Genomic DNA, 19,694 nt, shown 5'->3' on the forward strand with positions numbered 1-19,694 from the left:
TCTGATGATCCCCCCAAATACTCTCCTTTCACCCCTCCTTTGACACAATCAACTGTGACAGTCGTTTTGCCCTTAGTCTAAGCAGCAAACTGTCACAGAATCTGCCAACTACTTTTCTAACCCCATTTTCATTAGTCTTTGAAAGTTACTCATTTCCCTAGAGCTTTCTGTGAGGCTGTTAAAGGATTATGCCCTTTATTGCACATTTTAATCTCAGACTAGATATTATGGCAAGTTAATTTTATCTGCAGACACCAATTTAAATATTATCTTTATGTACTGGCCCACATCTCCTCCAATCCAAAGTAAGTATTTCCATCTGCCACTTCCCATTCACGCAAGAACAGAACATCTCCTTTTCCCCACTAACCAACAAAATCCCCACAGTACTTATTTATTTGCTTGCCAGTCCCTCAAACCAATTATTAGTACATTACTTTGGATTAAGAACTCTCTCAAGGGTCTCCTACCTTAACTGGCTTTGTATTATGCCAATTATTAACCTTCAATATCTTACAGAAATACAGAATTCATCTTTCTAATCTCACTACCACATCCTTTTTCTATCTTGGCAAATATAAACTTATTTCATTTGCATCTTTTCATAACACCACTGGAAAAGGTCACCTCCTATGATAATCTTTTTAATAATGGCTGCTGCATCAGAAAGCCTACCATTCCCATTTTCAAGATCTTTTCAGAGTCTATCAGCACTGTAACTCTTCCAATTCTTCACTGAGCTACTGAATACTACATGCAGAAGCGTCATGGCTCATCCCTTAACTCTTCAAGTATTTTTGACCGTGAATGTGCTTTTTCTCATTGTACCCAGCCTTTCAAGAACAGCTCCCTCTAAACCATCTGCACAGCTCCTCTTTCTCCATGTATAATTTCACTAAAGCACCTCATTCTGTAAACAAAAATCTTTAGGCCAGCCTGCCCAGAACAGTATCCTGTCACCATATCATCCTATGTTTTTTTCTTTTTACACCAACTGGCTTTTATCTGCTGCCATTTAGCTTATCTTTCCCTTTTGAAAAAAGGAATGAGATTTTGTTTCACTTTTATTAGTTGTACTGCATTTGTTAAAATGCCTCTTGGTCCGTGACTGTAGTTAGTAAGCACTACAGTAAGAAAGTATTTCAGAGTGTTTTGAGTTCTGTCTTGGGAACTGTAGTTCTAGACAGGCTTAACTACATCCTTGTTTAAATATAGTCTATTACAATAACCCATAAGAACCAGTCTACTGCTTGACTTCTCAGAAAATAAATGACGGATTTTAACTGTGCTCGAGAAACTCTTTATGACCATCACCTATAAATACAACTCTAAACACTGAAATTTGACCCCTATATAAAGGGCAGGCCTCACAGCTTAGGTTTTCAGGACCGAAACTCTAAGATATAAATGCAGTTATGGCTACAAAGACTGTTTGTATTCAGAAATTAAAATAATTAGGACATGGCCTATTTAAAGACTTTAGAAATCATTCCACAAATACACAATGACATAAAGTCTTTACTGGTCATCCTTTCTCAACAACATGCATAATTAGTACATTTTAATGTTTTTACCTGGGAGTGGTGGAGTTTGTTTTTCAGTTCTTTCGACTGCCACCTCTTCCATAGTTTTAGAAATATCATCTGCATTCTTTACAGGTGTAGAGACAGCTCCTGGTTTAGTTATTCTCTCATCTTCTCTGCTTCGAAGACTATATTAGAAAAAAAGATTCCACTCCGCATATGGAATTGTTTCTATGACCTTCGTCTACTAAGGCTAAAGAATAAATCCTTTCATTCATGAAGTTCAGGTTTGGTGGGTAAGGAATTGCCATTTACTATTTAACAAGGTTTTTTTCTCAGACTATCACAGTACTACTAGTAATTTTTACCATTTCTAAATCTGAGCATTTTGTCCCTAACTTCATGTTAATAAAGGACTTCTCTAAATATGGCGATTTAGAAAGAGGAAAGACATGGTGAAACAGACTGCTCTCTGCTTCAAACACAGAAGTCATACGCGCGTGGCATATTGAAGGATATGTAAGAAACCAAAGCAAAGGGAAGAAGGGGAGAAGATGAGTTACAACGGTCTTTTTCTCACCCCTCCCCGTAGAAATCATGAATTTTCAGACTTAATTCTTAGGCTTTGATGTGATCAAGCTAATTTATCTGTTCCTTTGTGTGGCAGCTGCCCTGGAACACAAGTGCTGCTGGTATGGCTCTTGGAAGGGCTTTGCAGAGATGAAAGGCAGAACACAAACGTGCCCCTGATTTCTCAGTCCTTGGAGAGGATGAGGCCTTCAATCCACAGCTATTAGAAGACAGGAGCGCTTCTCATACAGTCATCCATGTATTTCAGTAAAAAAAAAAACGAACACAACTTACTGCTTCTTATGTATTTCCCATACATGCTTACAGTGTAAAACAAAGGCATATATGACAAGCTAAACAAGAAAAAAATATCCCATGTTCTTTAAATGATGAGAGCAACTAAAGCTCAAAAGAACATAATTTCTACCCCTTGACCTCAAAAGATCAGGTATTTTTAGGTTATCTAGAGGTACAACTACCAGCTGTACCATAGCATAACTGAACAGAACATGTTGAAATGTTAACTGTTACACTGCTATCTGTTGAATAATAAATAGTTTAATAGGGTTGGAGCAGATGAACATTAATAACGAGCAGGAAAAACAAAAGTAGATTGATGTTAAAGAGACAGCCTTGATTCCAGAGCATGTACATTCAAAAAAAAAAAAAAAAAAGTCATGAGATGCTCAAAATATCTATTCAGTTCCTGAAAGCTGGCAAATAAGCAAGGATATTAAAAGTATTTAAGAGAAGACAGACAAACAAATTACAGCTTTTTATATAGTATTAGGCTTATTTGCCAAGGAGGGGAAAAAAAAAGGTACTTCCTCAAAGATAACAACAGCTTGGTCAGTAGGTGCAAGTTTGTCTCCTCTGAGAAAGGAGAGGTCTGTATTGGGGGGGGGAGTTTTTCACTAACAGCTAGATGGTGCTACTACGCAATAATGAGCATCACTGTGCATAAAGTATGAATGTATCAAAAAAAATCCATTATACAGAGTAGAGACTGTTCATTTTAATCAGAACCAATACTCCAAGGCTTAGAAGTATGACTTAGGAAAATAGATCCCAGCAAATCTACTCATCCAAGACATGTAAGAATAAAAGAAAAAGTAAACATTTAAATACAAGCAGAATGTGCTTTCCTGAAACAATGTGAAGTTTGAAACATCAGAAACAAAGCTCAGCCATTCAGCCAAGACATACTAAGAATTTTCAGTACTTTCTTCCAGAAGTTTTAAAACTGTATGCCTGAAGGCAGCCAAAAGAACCCAAAACCAGAATACAGAAAAATACTGCAGTCATCACGACAATCTGGGAAGACACAGGCACCCTCGCATTGTAAACAACCATGTTGTTATAAGTCATTTTTTATTCAGATAAACCCCTTTGGGGGGGCTTTCCAAAGTTGATTAAAATGATGCTAAAACCATTATGACTAGCAAAATGAAAAGTAAGCATTTATCCTTCTACTGTGCTCCCAAACTTCACCAAAAAAAATTTTCTTATTTCTCTTTCAGGTTTCCAGCACATTTTTCATTTTTATGTAAAATTAATTTACCTCCAGCACTAGACTAAAATACGACTGGACTCCTCATTCCCTTGAAAATAGTTCCTGGCTTTTTAAAAAACACACATACATTTAGCTGCTTAAATGCAGTGTCTCAAAACAAAAAGTCCTGTAGTGGCATAAGCTACAACTAATTCCCTGCCCATAGATTTTCAGGTAATAAGCACTAGTTAATGAGATACTACAGTTAATTTCCCCATGAGCCTTCTCTACCTGTTTCCAAGCATCCCCTAACACTTATACAGAAGTATTATTCCCAAGTAATAGTATCTCCATTTTGCTTTAAAAATAAAGCAAAAAGTACTGCTTTTACTACATGTGGACAAAGTTGATTTTACATTTCCTCTCCACATCATCCACTGTAATTTTATGCTGCTGTTATACCTGCACACATGAAAATAGAGCATAAATATGGAAGAAAACAGCTCTCAAGAACAGTAACTAAGATACAGAGACCGAGAGCATAGCACGAAATACAGTCAGGAAAATATCTGAAACAGTATGCTTCTAGACTGGGCTTCTGCTATGCATGAAGGGAAATACACCCAGCCAGCTAAAATGCCTGCAAAAGGTCAGTTCCACTCTATGTAAGATAACAATGTTTAAATGGGAAAAAGTTGATAGAAACACAGTTGTGATAGAATAAAAAGGAAAAATCCTAACAGCAAGAGAGTAAATTGTCCAGTAAGCACTGAATATTTGTCATTGCAAGTTGATACAGGAAACAACTTGATGCTGTCATTGTTTCTAGGTGATGGAAACTTGTTAAAAACTGACAGCTGCACTTCCCAAGAGACAAAAAGTGTTGTTCACTGGTGCGCACTGTGACACTATTGTTTAACATCTGTGCTGTGCCAGGGCCCCCTTTAACTCACTTCCTCTCCCCCTTTTTTTTTTTTTTAAAGCATGCCTAACAGAAGCCTATTTAAATAACCTTCAGTCACAAAACGCAGTCAGCTACACACTAGTGCCATCAACTGTAGCTATTACTTCAGACCAGAAACAGCTAAGTCTGCAACACACAATGTTTGTTTGCACATAAGTTTTTAAAAATACAACCATGCAGGCTCTTCCCAAGTGTGTTTTTAGCACATCTCAAACTGTTTAGCATGAGAAGACAGTAAGAGCAAAGAGTCATCTTCCCAAGTACACTCAAAACAGGGCTGATTTTTGTCCTATATTCCAGTTTTGCACCTTGCTTTGAAAATGGACAGAGCAACAAATCTCTCGTGCTATATATAAATTGACAGCTGTACTACAGAAGTCAACCTCATTTCCCAGAAATAATGATGACCCCTACAGGGTTTTCTTCAAGCTACCACATCTTTCTTGCTGAGGCTGAAGTCCTAAACATGTAAGAAAGTGTTTTTGCCATTCCAGTACCCAGGTGAGGAACACTGCATAGGAGAGAGAGTTCCCAAGTGGGAATTCTTTCAATCAGTAAAGGGCAGTCCAGAGATGTGATCTGGCAGGCTTGCCAGCACCTGGCTGTAAATGCTGCTTTTCAGGATGGGCCACACGAAAAGCTTATCTAGCTCAACAACTTGTTACTGCCAGCAGTAAAACCAGATAGGTAAGAAAGAGTATATATGATACTTTCTACCATGTACTCTCCAAGTTACAAGTGCAGAGATCTCTTTTGCTCATTCTAGCTTTTTAAGTAAGCTCTTAGCAGATTATACAAAGTTGCCTTACGTTATCTGACATTCTATATTCAAGATGCATTTTTCCTCTGCCTAAACAGCTGTTGTTCTGGATACCTTCAAAATTATATGTATCTTTTAAAACTATACTCAAACTTTAAAACATTATCTTCCCAGAGAGCTCCTCCTCAAAGCCAGGACGTATAAATATCTTATGCTTTACTTAGTACCTAATTCAGCATCAGACAGCTATAAGTTTTCCAAGTCTCCAGGGCTACAAGTATTTATCCATATCTGGATATCTGCAAGATTCATTCTCTGGATTCTTTTTGAGACTGCCCATGGATAATTTGCCATCCTCCACAAGTGAAAAAACCACACAAGTGTAATTAGTCCTTTTTATTAGTAAATTAAGAACATGTTCTAGAATCTGAGTTTCAGAAAGACTTTTTAGAAAGGCTGTTCAAGAGACACCTGTGAACTGCCTCTGGAGTAAAGGAAACTACAAGGGCTATTTAATGCTTTGACACAATGTTCAAGCAGCAATTGTTATGGAAATTCTATATCCAGGAAAACTGCAGGCACACTGGTGTACCTGGAATACTGAAAGATGGACATCGAAGACCCCATCAGACCCCAAAGCAATAAATACTGAAGCAAGTCTGTTGGCAGGCTTTTGTACTCTATCGCACACCTAAAAGTGTCAGTCTGTGGTTAAGCTTATATGAAAGGACTAAGAATTCCCCTGGAATTTCTCTCTTCATTAACATACAAACGCTTGGCAGAACAGGGTCTAAATAAAGACTCATTATCTTCAATACATTTTATGTCCTCCTTAAGCTCAGTTTGAGGACCTTCTGCACCTTTTCCTCCTCAGCTTGTCCCCGCACTTTTTCCCCCCCCTTCAGATTTTTTCACTGAATTTTAAAAAAAATGAAGCAGTTGCAACTGATTTGATCTTACAGCAGATTTGAACTTGCACAAATAACCACTACAAAGAGAAGCTACTTTTAAAATATTTTTCTTTATGTGGCTCAGGGCCCAGATTTTCTGATCTTGGAAGGGACATGTCCAACAGGAAGTCAATCCATGCCAAGGTAGCTCTTGTTCATAAAGTAGATATAGCGGATGCATTCAGAGTTAAGATAACTTCAAAGTTCCTTCTCAGGAAGGATTTAATTCTTCTGACAGTGAAGTCCTTAGGGAGGAAGTTACCATCTACCTAAGCCACTGTAATAGGACAGGAAAGCGCTAATACTAGGGTCAGTCAGTCAGTTTCAGTTTTGATGGATTTTTTTTTTCCTCCCTCCACAAGCCCTTTTCATACTGCATGTCAAGAAATAGGGGGTTTAAATCTGACAGGGACCTCAAAACCTTCACAATCAAATCCCTGCATCTGGGACCCTGCTTTTAAGTTTTTCCCACTAATACAGGGTTCCTAGTTGAAAACAAGCTTTCATGCCTTGTGGTCCCTCCAATGGAAGACACAGAAGAGAAGCAAAAGCATCTGTAATCCATAACCCCAACCAGGTGTACATGCAAGTAAGATCTGTCTTGCAGTTTTATTAACCCTTAAAAGACTAAAAACCTTGAAGGTATAAACCATATTTTCCCCTTTGGTTACTGATAATTTTTTGCCCATCAGGCATATCTTAGTTTTATGGAACAGCCAGCCGCAATTTGTTTTTCCCAATTTTTGACAGCATCTAAGTCGTCTTCAAGTATAGGCTCTGAATTTGAAATTTGCAACAGATCAATTCTATTTTTGCCCCTCTATGAGCATTCTCTATGCATCCTCTATGAGCACTCAGAAGGTAAATTTTTCTCTTACAGATATTTAGTAGAATCTAAAATCCAACAGTGAAATTCTATTTCCAACAAACTGTGGAAATGCAAAACAGGACAGATTTATGTTACTGAAGACTAAAGTTACACATGGCAGAAGGAAAAATTCCAAAGCATACAATAGATTCTTTCTGTCTGAATTCATGTAAAATTAGACTTGCCTCCTTCAGAAATATGACAAATGTCCCACTACCAAGTTTAAATATTTAAAAAACTACATTCCAAAAGTCAAATCTGCTGTACAATACACCTTATTTTTTAGGACTTCTATGTATTCAGAAACATAAGATAACTTTTAAAGAAGGGTAGTGAGGAAAATAGAAAGCCTATGCTTAAATGAAACAAGATTAACAAGTTTACCCAGGTTGGACATTCAATAGGAACTGTGCTATTAGTTATCTCAAATATCCTTGCAGCTAACTGCTTTCTAAAACCAAAACAATTGCATATGCTTCAGTAACATATATCACTATCAAACTTACATTATCATTCATACAGCCATGCTTTAATATTATGATTTAAAAAGAGATAACACTGAAGTTAAAGGTTCAATTTCTCCTGAAGTCTAAGAAAATTTGGTTCATTATCAGCTGCACCTCTTGAGAGAAAGAATGCCGTATTATTACTATCATAGTTCTGCATCACATTTTTCACAGACTATAAATCCAAGCACTCCTAAAACTTATACGTCACATTAAATAGTTGATTTAAAAATAATACAATGCTGCCATCACCTGCCGTTGCTGGGCTGCTGTGGAGAATGTCTGGAATGGTCTGAAGGCTCTGACCTCTGGTCAGGAGATCGTGAACGACTGCGGCGGGGCCTGTCATGTGATCGGTTGGAATGATCTGATGCCAGCGACTGAATTTCTGAAATGTCTGTTAAATAAAAGTTGTTTTTTCATGAAATGATTATAATTAAAATGGTGGTGTGACCTGCCCAAATGGAAATAAGCTTTTGCAAAGAGTTTTTATGAAGATGTCAAATCTATGTTTATTATTTCAAAACAACTAAACTTAATATTCCTGAGAGAACAACTGCAAGAATAGGATCTGTATCTTTCTCTGCACTGTTTTTGAAGGTGTGGATTTCAATCACATTCAAACAAGAATTTACCCACATGACAATCTTACTCCTAACTTATCCTCCCCACCCTCTCATCCCACTTAGCTATTTCACATCTCCACAACACAGGGAATTCTTCTCTCCCTTTGGAAATCAAGTTTATTTATACTCACCATCTCTTTCTGAAGCATTAGCAGAATGAATACTGTCAGAAAGATCAGGGACATTCAACAGTGTAGCTCGTTCATCTCGCTGAACAACCATCTTCAGCTTGCCTTTTGACCTTTCTATTAGTGTTTTTGCATCTGCTAAGGACATATTTTCCGTCACTGTGCCATTTATCTGGAACAGAGTAAGAAAAGAACAGATACAAACTTACTAAAAAAAAAAAAACACCAAAACAGTGTACCTCCAGTAAAGATAGTGGTTTTCTGTCAGATGATATTTAGAAACAGCTAGAGATATTTATCAAATTACCACAATACAATGGAAGACTACCTGACTCATCCAAATTATAATGTGATATAGAAAAACATTTTCATCTTTCAAAGACAAAGCCTCTACCACAAATACAAAGTTCTTCAAAAAATATTAGTTATGTTTTTTAAACCAGCACTGCTATAGTCAGCAGAGTAAGGAATGGTATGTTTTTCTGCACCAACACATTTACAGTAGTGTCTTGAAATAAAAACTGTTAGTATGAATTAAAAATCCCTGGGTATATGGATTTCTACAAAAATAAAAATTTAATCTGAAGGCAAGTTTTAATGTTGCTCAATAGCACAATTCCACAACATTATACTGTATAACTAAGAATGTAGGGCCAAAGTCTCATACCATCCCAAATGTTTTCTATTATGCATTTACAGTAGGCACTATTTGTCTGAATAAGGCCTGGGGAACAAATACCAAGAAACCCAACAATGCTTTATAATTTTCCTTTCCTTAGAGAGGCTGATTTATACTTAAATGTACTGATCTGAAATAACTTAATAAAAATAGATACATCATCTACTGACAATAATTATGCCATTAAGAGATAACTAATTCTAAGAACAGTTATATCTGTGAGTTTTCCCTTTGAACAATCACCACCACCATTTACTATACCTTCAGTACAACATCTCCTTCCTGAATATTGCCATCTCTTGCTGCCAGGCTATCCTGTGATATTTCTTTCACAAATATGTGGCTTGCCAACCGTAGACCATACTCTTTATATAACAGCAATAAAAGAAAAAAAGAACACTGATGAAGCTACAGTAAAAAAAGGAGGGAGGTATCTGAAGATTTACAACACTGCTTTACGCAACATTTACACTGGAAACACAAAGAGGAAAGCTAACTTGGCACACGAAGGGCTGCAGTGGAATTACACTATGGATTTACCATTGTATCAATCTCTTTTCTAACTCTGCCTGTAATCATAGCTGTTGTTCAATAGCTTAATTTAGATGCTGCCTACAATTTTCCTTCTTTCAAAGAAGGCAGACACTGAAGACTCAAAGTATACGGAAAGCACGTAGCCACTGACTACCAGATGCCAGGTGTACAGTTGGGATTGTTTATACTATGTAGTATTTTACCATTAATTAAGCACATGTATTTTGAAATATGAAAAATGCCACCAGAAACACAACAGCATTTTTTAAATTTTCAGCTGGCTACTGGTAAAATAAGCAATGGCACTGTTCATAGAGTCCAAGAAGCCCTTAACACAGCATTGACTGAAGCAGTTGGCCTTGAAAAAAACAGCAAAAGTCTTAGCAAAAAAGAATTGCATACAAGTTACCTTCATTTTTCCTCGATTTCACCAGTGTTACTTTGGTAGGTTTTGCAGGCTGACTGGAAGTAACCGACCTTCTGTCTGATCTCGGTGACAAGCTTCTCTCTCTGCTAGCACTTCGATCTCTTACCCAGCTCTTCTCATGCCTTCTGTTGGCACTTGGACCACCACGGCTGCTCCTTGGATCATGTATCTCTTCATCATAGCTATCGTCCTCGTTTTCAGACACTGGTTCAGGTTCTGGTCGAGCCACTGGAATCTGGATTTTCTTCATCCTTCGGATAGTCTACAACCAAACACTAGATCTCAGCCTCTGGCTGTGTAATGCTAATGGTGTTACTAAATGTCAGAATCCAAGCCAATTCCAAAACTCAAAAGAAAACATACAGATGTATCTATAGTGCTCTGAATTCTTGCATCCTCATTATAAAATTCTATCCAATTAATACAGGAGACTCATCAAAACAGATTACTAGAAACCTGGTTTTGAGGGGAGGGGTATGTGTTTTACAGTTGTTTTAGTCCTTCTTTGCTTCTGCAAAAGGGTAAGAGTTACAGCCATTGTAGCACAATGCGATATTCTGTCTTCACAGAGCTGCATATTTGAATGCCCTCTCTTTGCTTAAACCCACAAATCAGTTACTGGCACTGCTAAAAACTTCTTTTGCTAACATGTAATCTACTGTATACTCAGTGTGCTATTGACAGTAATTCTCCTCAACTTCGAAGCCTCCCAATCTTCCAAAGCAATGTTCATGCAAGCCACAGAGGAAGGGGAACATTCCCACTGCAAGTTCAAAGTTGGTTTGCAGTAATGTACACAGCTGCTTTCAGAATAAGACCCAACCCTGTTCAGAGGTTTTTTTGCTATGTGTTACAGAACTGAACCAATTTATACCATAGAGTCTTAGTTGCTTTTCTCTACACAAATCTACACACCAAATACTTAAGACACCAAAAGCCCTGCACAGCTCGCCACACATTTTGTTTTGTGTAAGCTTTAAAGAATTGTTAAATCTACAAATGCAAAACACAACACGATTTTTTCCAACTGTATTAAAGCACACAAGAGCACTAGGAACCCATCAGCACAAAAGCTTTTCTCCAAGCCCTAGAAGTCTGTTTTCCTGAATTAAGAAATTGTTAAACATAGAGATTTACGTTATGAGAAATAGAACACAAATGCACAAACTTCTACAGAAAGCCAGATTACTACCCTTCAGTGATGACCTGTTCTGTTTTGCAAAGTTCAAAAGCCAACCACTTTGAATAAGCCTACAAAATTATAGGAATTAAGGTAATTATACTTTATTTTGGCAAACTGTTTACTGAGCATAAGAAGAACTATGTTAGTGCCTGAACAGCGGGTAAAGTCCTTTAGTATACACCAGCCTTTGAAAAACTTGATAAAAGTGCACTCAAGAAAGCAAATAAATACTAAACAAAGCTGAGAATTGAGCTTTTGGCAATCCAAGAAGAACTTTACCATAAAGAAAAGGAGTCTCAATTATTCAGTGGCACCCTACCTAAACATCATCATTCACATTAAAAAAAAAAAGTGTGACCCACATGATAAACATGTCATGATCATCACTTAAACCTGAAGCATCACACAGGTATTTCATCACAGACATTACACCATTTCACTTTTGCTCTATGAAATTTAAGTAAGCTTAAATCTTCAAGACATGCACTTACAATTTTGGCATTCTTCCCGCTTTTCCTCAGCTGCTGAACAGCAAATGCATGCTCCACATTATCCATTGAAACTCCATTAACCATTGCAACACGGTCATTTTCTCTGAACGAAAAACATCAAAATGCACAGTATAAATACTTTATGCCAAGGAAAAAAATATTGGGGAATGGGTGTCCCTGAACAAGCTACCTGTATTATAAACCTACTATATGAACAGTTATAGATAGATAACTTGAAAGCAAAACAATTAGGAGGTTAAGCTACCACTGACATCAATGAATGCCCCCCCAAATCAGAATCCACGTATAGTTTTGGCACTTACTGTAGCAGTCCTTCTGCTGGGCCTCCTTTCAGCACATCAGAAATAACTATTGATGTCTCACCACTCTGAAAGTGAGGATTATCTCTTCCTCCAGATATTGCAATACCAAATCCAAATCCAGGGGCCTATAATGTAACAAGAGAAATATTTTTACTTTCTAGTATTCACATGGTCACAATTCACATTCCTGTGTCAAACACAAAAAAGTCTTATGGGATGAGCACAACTTTTTGGAAGAAAGAAGAATCAATGAACCATGCAATGCTATCCGATCCAAGAACAAGAGATATATTAAAAAAATAATAATAAAAAACTTTTAGAAGGCAGAGAGTTTCAGACTAACTACCCAATCTCTATCCAAGAGCAAAATGTTAAGAGTTCCCATTTGCACTGATATGGACTGGGCCTCAGGTGGTCATCTGTAGGACCTCAAATTGTCAGTAAGCACAGGATACCATATCCCTCTCAGATATTGATTCAAGCCCGTATCACTTCCTGCAACACTTTCTTGGAGGTTTCACATTATGGTATTTACCCAGCTTGACCTCGCTTAGCTCAGGAACTGACAGGATCACAGCACACAGTAGTATGACTGCAGGCTCAGTTCTTCAGAGTAATACCAAGATCACTTGTATCATTAAATACATCAAAACCTTGTCAGCACTTGCAAATCATCTGCATCTTAACAAAAGTAATTTGCTTCAATCTTTTCCCTCTAGGGCGACCTGCCACTACAGCAAGGTCAATGCCTCTGAAAAGTTATTCCCTTTAGATATTTCAAGATACAACAATGATGCTTACGTTTCTGTCTGGAAGCAGTGAGAGTGGGAAATAAACTTTCTAAATATAGCTGATTTGCAAACTATCTAGCTCTTCCATCATTGCCCAGAAACACTGTCAGAAGGATATTACCATTTAAATGCTGTATTTTGCTCAAGAATTTTGTAATTTTTGACTATGCAAAATACATTCCCTGTATGGAAAAGAACAGGTTTCGGTCAATTCCTCCTCTCCATTTCACACAGCATACACTCTGTGCTGGCAGACTCATCCCTTTCTTTTTCAGACTTTTCAACAAACATGGCACAGCTTTAGCAGTGAGTTTCATAACCTTACAGCAACAGCAAAAGCAGCACAGCAGTCTGCATCTGGCTGTAAGACACATGACATTCAGCTTTTCAGACAGTAATTACTGCTCAAAAAACCTGTTTCCCATTTCTCCCCAAAAGAGAGGTCATTAAAAAAAAAAAAAGGTCCAGGTTTAGCTTGTAAGCAGTGAATAGGACCATACAGTATTAAAACAAAGATCTGGAGATTCACTGTTCAGAAACTGGTTTAAACAGTTAGCAAATACTGTTGTCAGGTATGAAGAAAATAAGTTGGTCTAATAAGTGTGGGGAGTGGGGAGGGATATACCTTATTGCTTCTTTTACACTCATTTTAATTCATTAAAGGAACACTGGACAACTTTTGAAGACACATTCCCACCAGATCAACCAGAAATCATGGCTGGGATTCAAGAATTACTAAGTGAAACCCTGTGCCATGCAGTAGGACAGTCTAAAGGATCATAAAGACTAATTATGACAAGAGCTGAGGTTTTCTTTCAGTTTTATTTTTTAACGAGTTGACAAAGGATACATGTAATGGCCTATTAAAATATGTAACAAAAACCCCGTTCCAAATTGTAATATTTCCCCTTTCTCATGCCACTGGTTCATCGTTCAGCTTTCCATTGCTCTAACAAACAGAATTCAGTTTGCACTATATTTGGGTGGGGAAGGAAATGGAGAAGAGAGAGAAAAGACATTTATGTCAAACGTCTTCATTTAAGTATTCTCTATCTTTCCTTATACCTAAGGCCAGAAGAGATGCAGAAACTTACTGTAAACCGTATCTTGCTGCTTGCCATTCTGTTTTTTTTGAGTAGATTTGCAACCCAAATCAGCAATATTACAGAATCACAGGAGTGGCAAGGGTTGGAAGGGACCTTGGGAGATCGTCCACTCCAACCCTCCTGCTAAAGCAGGTTCACCTAGAGCATGTTACACAGGACTTCGTCCAGGCAGGCTTTGAATATCTCCAGGGAAGGAAACTCCATAACCTCCTTTGGGCAGCCTGTTCCAGTGCTCTGTCACCCTCAAAGTAAAGAACAACTTCTTCATATTCAACTGAAACCTCTTATGTTTCAGTTTGTGCCCATTGCCCCTTGTCCTGTCACTGGGTAATTTCATACTTCAATATTCTTTTCAAGAAGCCCTGAAACAACACAGTCACATATATAGAAGCAGTCAAAAAAGACCTCGTCAGGTAAGGGCTTTCTAATAACATAAATCAAAGTCTCTACACCAAATTAGAAAGTTCAAATCAAACCCTAATCTTTCTGAAAATTTAAGAGCTCAAATAAAAAACCTTGCAGTAAACCTCAGCCTACTACTCTTCATTTTATCCTGTTGCCTACCATCATGTTAAGAGATGAGCAATAAGCTGAACTACCCTCAGAAAACTGAATCTAGCTCCTAGACGTGTCTGGAAATAGCAAGATATTGATCACTACTGATTATACAAGATATAAACGTTATTTTAACTAAAATTGCATTTTTTTAAAAAAAAAAATCTGCCACATCACAAATTCACCTGCCAGATGTTGTAGTGACAACACAAGAAAAAAAACCGCCAAACTGTACTATTTCGCTTTCCCACAGTAAGGCAGCATGGGAGAAGCAGAAAGGTACACACATACCTGGTTTCTGTCCTTTGGGAGAAGGAGCCATATCTAACAGACTCACAGCTTGAGTTCCAAGTATGAAGAAACCCACATAATATATGAAGCGCATGGTTCTTCCTTAAAGTCTTTTACAGTTAAGTATACAAAAGCAGAAGATCCCTCAATAAAAGACAAACTGTAGCTACCTGATAAACTTTTAACTGAACTTGAGACTGGCTCAAGCTCTTAAGAGCTAAGTAGTAGTCCAGGAAGTTGAAAGGGTAGTAAAGAAAGGGAACAAAACCTCTTAGTTAAAAGTTCAAGCCTCTCCTCCCCAAAAAGTCTTTTGACAATAGTGCTGGAATTCACCAACTACTGCGTTAAAGCACAGCACAGTCATACTGCTTATATGCTCTGTTCTACATATTCTAAGATACCTGAAGCAGACTGATAAAAAAAGTCTGATGTTTGAACCATATCAAAGTGCCTGAACTGACACATCTATACTACAACTACTGGGATTAAGTATACTCTGTCCCTAATTTGTAATAACATCTCTGGAAAGTAAAGGTTATAGGAAGACACCCTTCAAAAGAAGCGAGCAAAGCTGCATTTTTCAACAAGAAATGCCCTATGTAGAGCACTCCCTTTTGTAGAGCTCATCTTCCAAAGTCCGTATATCATACTATTCCCTTTTTACAGGGCCATTACAGGATCAAAACATGTTCAGAAAACCACCCCTCTATTTTTTAGGTACGTAACAACACTTCTGAACTGCCATTAATTGGTTTATAAATCAGTAACTGACCCCGTAACAGTGCAGAAACATTTTAAAGATGTTTAATACCTCAGACACTGACATGTTAAAAAAGCTACACAGCTAGAATACCTTATATAGTACCTGCTAATGTGGCGCTTTTGTTTTTTCTTCAGAAAGAAACTGCATATAAATGATACCTACTTTTCTAAAATTTGATTGTTACTGCCAAAACCACTTTTTGTTTTTACATTTTTGGCTACCTTTATGGAGCCCAAGAAGAGCTAAAGGAATTCTACTCTGCCATACGCAGGAGCAATGGAATTATAGTAGATAACAGTACAGACTTAAAACAGTGCTGGAATTACCAACAGGACAAAAATGAGTCTCAAAACAGGAATAAATGTAGTCAAGAATATTCTATGTATCTTTGCCAACACACAGACCCCGCCTAACAAACTACCCCCCATTTTTAAGGCTGCTCATTATAGTAGATGTTAGCAGTCCTTACTCATTAAGTTTTGATTAAATACCACTAATAAGAATCAATTAAAATGGAAAAGGAAACCACAGTTACATAGCTGCTTTGGAGCACCTGGAGGGACAACAGATCTGCTTGCCATTAAGCAGGTACTTGTTAAGAGACAAGAGTTGATCTAGACTGACACCAACTCCAGACTTTTCTGCCTCTCCCAGGGGGACTTATTAACATCTTAGACAAATTTATTCTGGATCAGACTCTTCCAATGACTTGTCTAGCTTCATTTCTGAAGGCAAATACCAACAGAACATACAAAAAAAGCCTGGTGAATCCCAAGGGCTTCGCAGGTGTAACAATAAAACAGGAAGCCAGTTACACGAAGCCTGACCTATCCTGTAGAAATTCAGCACATGTTAAACGTCATTAATTCCATCATTCACAGCCAGCTTACTGCCCTCAGCTAAGCCAAAAATCAGAGGGACTTTTCAATGTGCCTCACTAAGGAAAGCGAGTTCAGTTCTTCAATTTTTTATTTTTTTTTTTTTTTTGGCGTGGCTGAGAGTAGATGGTCTCTAGCAGTTCTGTAGCTCAGCCAAACAGAGCAGGTAACTCTCACAAAGTCTTCCACAACCATGCAGAGTGGTATCTTGAGTCTATTCCAATGCTATTAACTTCTAGATATCTTTGAGGATAACCAAGATATGGATGCATTTCACTCCTCCTGACTAAACTGAAGTAACCTCAGCTACTTGCTTGATAATCTAGCACTGTAAGAATGTCACCAAAAAAAGCAGAGTGAAAAACCCCACAAGCAAATATGCAGTCCCTCTCCTAAATCCTCTTCCCAGTTCTAAGGATAAATTCTAAGCCGCAATTTGCTTAAAATTAGCAAAAGAGTTTTGGTTTTGCTATCTGGCAGATAGAAAACTTTGGGTTTAGCTGGCTAAATTAACACTATTAAAGTTATTAACAGTACATGCCACCAGCCTTCAACATCTAAATGAGACACACATACTCAGCTAACAAAACAGTTAAACCAGTACAACTGGCAGAAGCTTGGCACATAAAAAAAAAAAATCAAAATTATAATCAAAGCACATTTTCACTTTTACACTACGTAAGGACTTCTGACTATGCTGCAAGTGCTACCAAGGACATGATTTCTAGTGACCACCTAGTATTTCAAAGTTTGTTCAAGGTCACACCATATTGCAGCATTTCATTATTCCATTGTGCACTGGCTGAACTCGTCATTTTCAGGTTTCACTGAAGTTACTGCTCCAATTAACCAGAAAAATATCCCCTTCAAGAGAAACTAAGCTATCACCAAGTCTACCAGCCAAACCTTGTATTGCTATAGCATTTTCTGTTTGGTTTTGAATACAAGACAGTACTGATTTAATCAGTAATACAAGTAAAAAAAGTTAAGTTCACACAGCTTCCAGGATGACTGGACAGCCTCAAGAAGAAAACAAAGGGCAATTACATGTAGAAATAGTAATTCTTGCTCAAGAACTTGTTGGAAGCATGAGCGCTAGCCTAGGTGAGTATCACCACACATTTTTGGTTTTTCTTATACTTTTCTTTCAACATGTGGTTGTAGTTAGGGTATTTTGTTTGACAGCCTACTGGTCAAACTGAGCATAACTGCTCTCTTGTTAAGTGGGGAGGTACTAAAATGGTTATTTTGAATCAACAACATTAAACTAATTAGAATCAACAGATAATAGGTTTGTACAGAGAATCAACGATTTATCTGACCAGCTGATCTATTTGTACACATTTTTAGTCACAAAGGTCCATTCATCTGATCAATGCTACAATTCTAAAATGCCTTGATTCTGTGCTGAAGAATCGAAGGCAAATGATAGAACTTGCTCCCTTGAGAAAAAATCTTGTGCATCTCCCTTTTACTGGAATGAATATAGCTCTTTGGGCCATGATTCCATGGTTGCTTTAATACTAAGCTGCTACCAGAAGTGGTATCCCACCTTGTTCTAAATTTCCCTAAGCAACTCATTCCTTATTGCCTCTCTTTTACAGCTTCGCAATAGCTACATAAGAAATCCACTTAATTTAAGAGTAACTCAAATAAAAGACTGCATCTAAAAGTAAAAGCTGTCTTTCTATTCACCAATTCCTAGCACGCATTCCTTTGTGTAAGGTGCACATTCTGACCACCTAAAACCCACTATTTTCAGTCACTAATTAAAAAGTGGCAAGCAAATAAAGCAGTTTTGCACACATTTATTTATATTTAACTACATTGTTTTATGCTCCTGCAAATTAAGTTTTAGAACATTTAAGTAGAGTTACAGTGCAATCTTTAGTGAACACTTAGATTTTTAACTAATTTCACTTACGTACAGAAGTACTCTAAAGTTTTTTTTCTGGCATGGTTATTTGTAGGCAAGCTTATCTCTGAAACCCAACAAACAAATAGAGCAACTATCATCAAATGGAACTTTTACAACACTCCTAAATTTAAACAGAGGAATATGACCGTTTCCTTTTTTTTTTTTTTACTTCCTGACATCTGGCTTTTTCCTATTGTTTTCAAAAGCTACCAGTATCCTGCGTTAAGCACACACAACCAATTGTATGAACTTACCCTGTGAAGAGTCACTGTGTGTTGTTCCCATATAGCTGTTTCTTCCATTGTTGTGCTCTAAGGAGAAAAAAAAAAAACCCAAAGATTAGACTTCACTGTCAATAGCTGTACTAAACAACTGTATAATATCACAAAGAGAAACTTACACTCAACGTTAATATTCATATTGAATAGCTACAGAGAAGTAGGGCTGGCTCATTTGTTACACATTTCCTGTCTTTATATGTCACATCTGAACTTCCCGTGCCCCTAGGAAAGGGGGCAGGGGAAGAATAGGCAAAATAGATTTCTATTCATTAAATATTTCAGAAGTTGAAGTTACAAAGAAGTTTAAAGGCAAGGACTACAAGAAGCATTGGTGATGTAGGCTCTTTTGATTGCTCATTAAGTGTACATACAGTAAATGAAGCTGGTCCAAGGCCCACTTACAGTTTTCCACTGTGATCATCTGTATTTATATTCTAACTTACACACTTCATACTTTTGCAAACATTCTCCTTTTGCTTGTTCTAACTGTATGCAGATCACACTAATTCATTGACAGCCAGCTATAGATTACCGTACCTGTGTTACTATATTATGCATACAGGTCACATTTAACAGACTCCACAGTTTAGTGTAGGCTAGTTTCTTTGCTGAACAGTAGCACTGTAGAAATAAACAAAGTCCTCTCTAAGGGAACTAGATTAAACAGTAACATTATGACAATATTTACATACCTGCATTTCTGCTTAAAAGAGCAGACACTTGCACTACTTAATGTGCCACAACAAGCAAACATTCAGAAAGGGAAGATGGTGTGAGGGAGCTAAAACTAGTGGAACCAAAGGCTTAAGAACAGACATAAAGGCAGGAGGAGACACAGCAAAGAGCATGAACTCTCCAACTATCATGCTGCTGTGTTTTCTATCTTTACAGAGGGAGTGTGCAGCATTTTGCTCCATACCCTCCCCTCTCATAAGCAAACAATCCACTAACTAAAGAACAGAATCAGAACATGAACATCTCCGCAACATGGGAGCATTGGTTTTTTTTAAAGTCTACTTTACTCTTAATCTGTTGCAATTAGAATAGTTTAGCCACCACCACAAGAAGTATTCCTAATTTTTAATCC

The 19,694-nt window shown here is 37.4% G+C and overlaps 1 protein-coding gene across 1 annotated transcript in view; it reads right to left on the bottom strand.

Moving 5' to 3' along the window:
- The window catches only part of TJP1 (tight junction protein 1), a 43,732-nt gene extending 25,084 nt beyond the window's left edge, over positions 1-18,648 (bottom strand). The window contains exons 1-8 of the mRNA XM_035899466.1: positions 18,581-18,648; positions 12,025-12,149; positions 11,702-11,804; positions 10,010-10,289; positions 9,328-9,431; positions 8,391-8,559; positions 7,886-8,030; positions 1,575-1,711 (exon numbers count right to left, since the gene is read on the bottom strand). Coding sequence (XP_035755359.1) covers positions 1,575-1,711; positions 7,886-8,030; positions 8,391-8,559; positions 9,328-9,431; positions 10,010-10,289; positions 11,702-11,804; positions 12,025-12,149; positions 18,581-18,628 — 1,111 coding nt within the window. The 5' untranslated portion in view covers positions 18,629-18,648. The remainder of the gene's footprint in view (positions 1-1,574; positions 1,712-7,885; positions 8,031-8,390; positions 8,560-9,327; positions 9,432-10,009; positions 10,290-11,701; positions 11,805-12,024; positions 12,150-18,580) is intronic.
- Positions 18,649-19,694: the final 1,046 nt, after the last annotated feature.

The sequence above is a fragment of the Egretta garzetta genome, unplaced genomic scaffold (genome assembly GCF_000687185.1).
Source record: "Egretta garzetta isolate BGI_Z169 unplaced genomic scaffold, ASM68718v1 scaffold287, whole genome shotgun sequence".
NCBI classification, from domain to species: domain Eukaryota; kingdom Metazoa; phylum Chordata; class Aves; order Pelecaniformes; family Ardeidae; genus Egretta; species Egretta garzetta.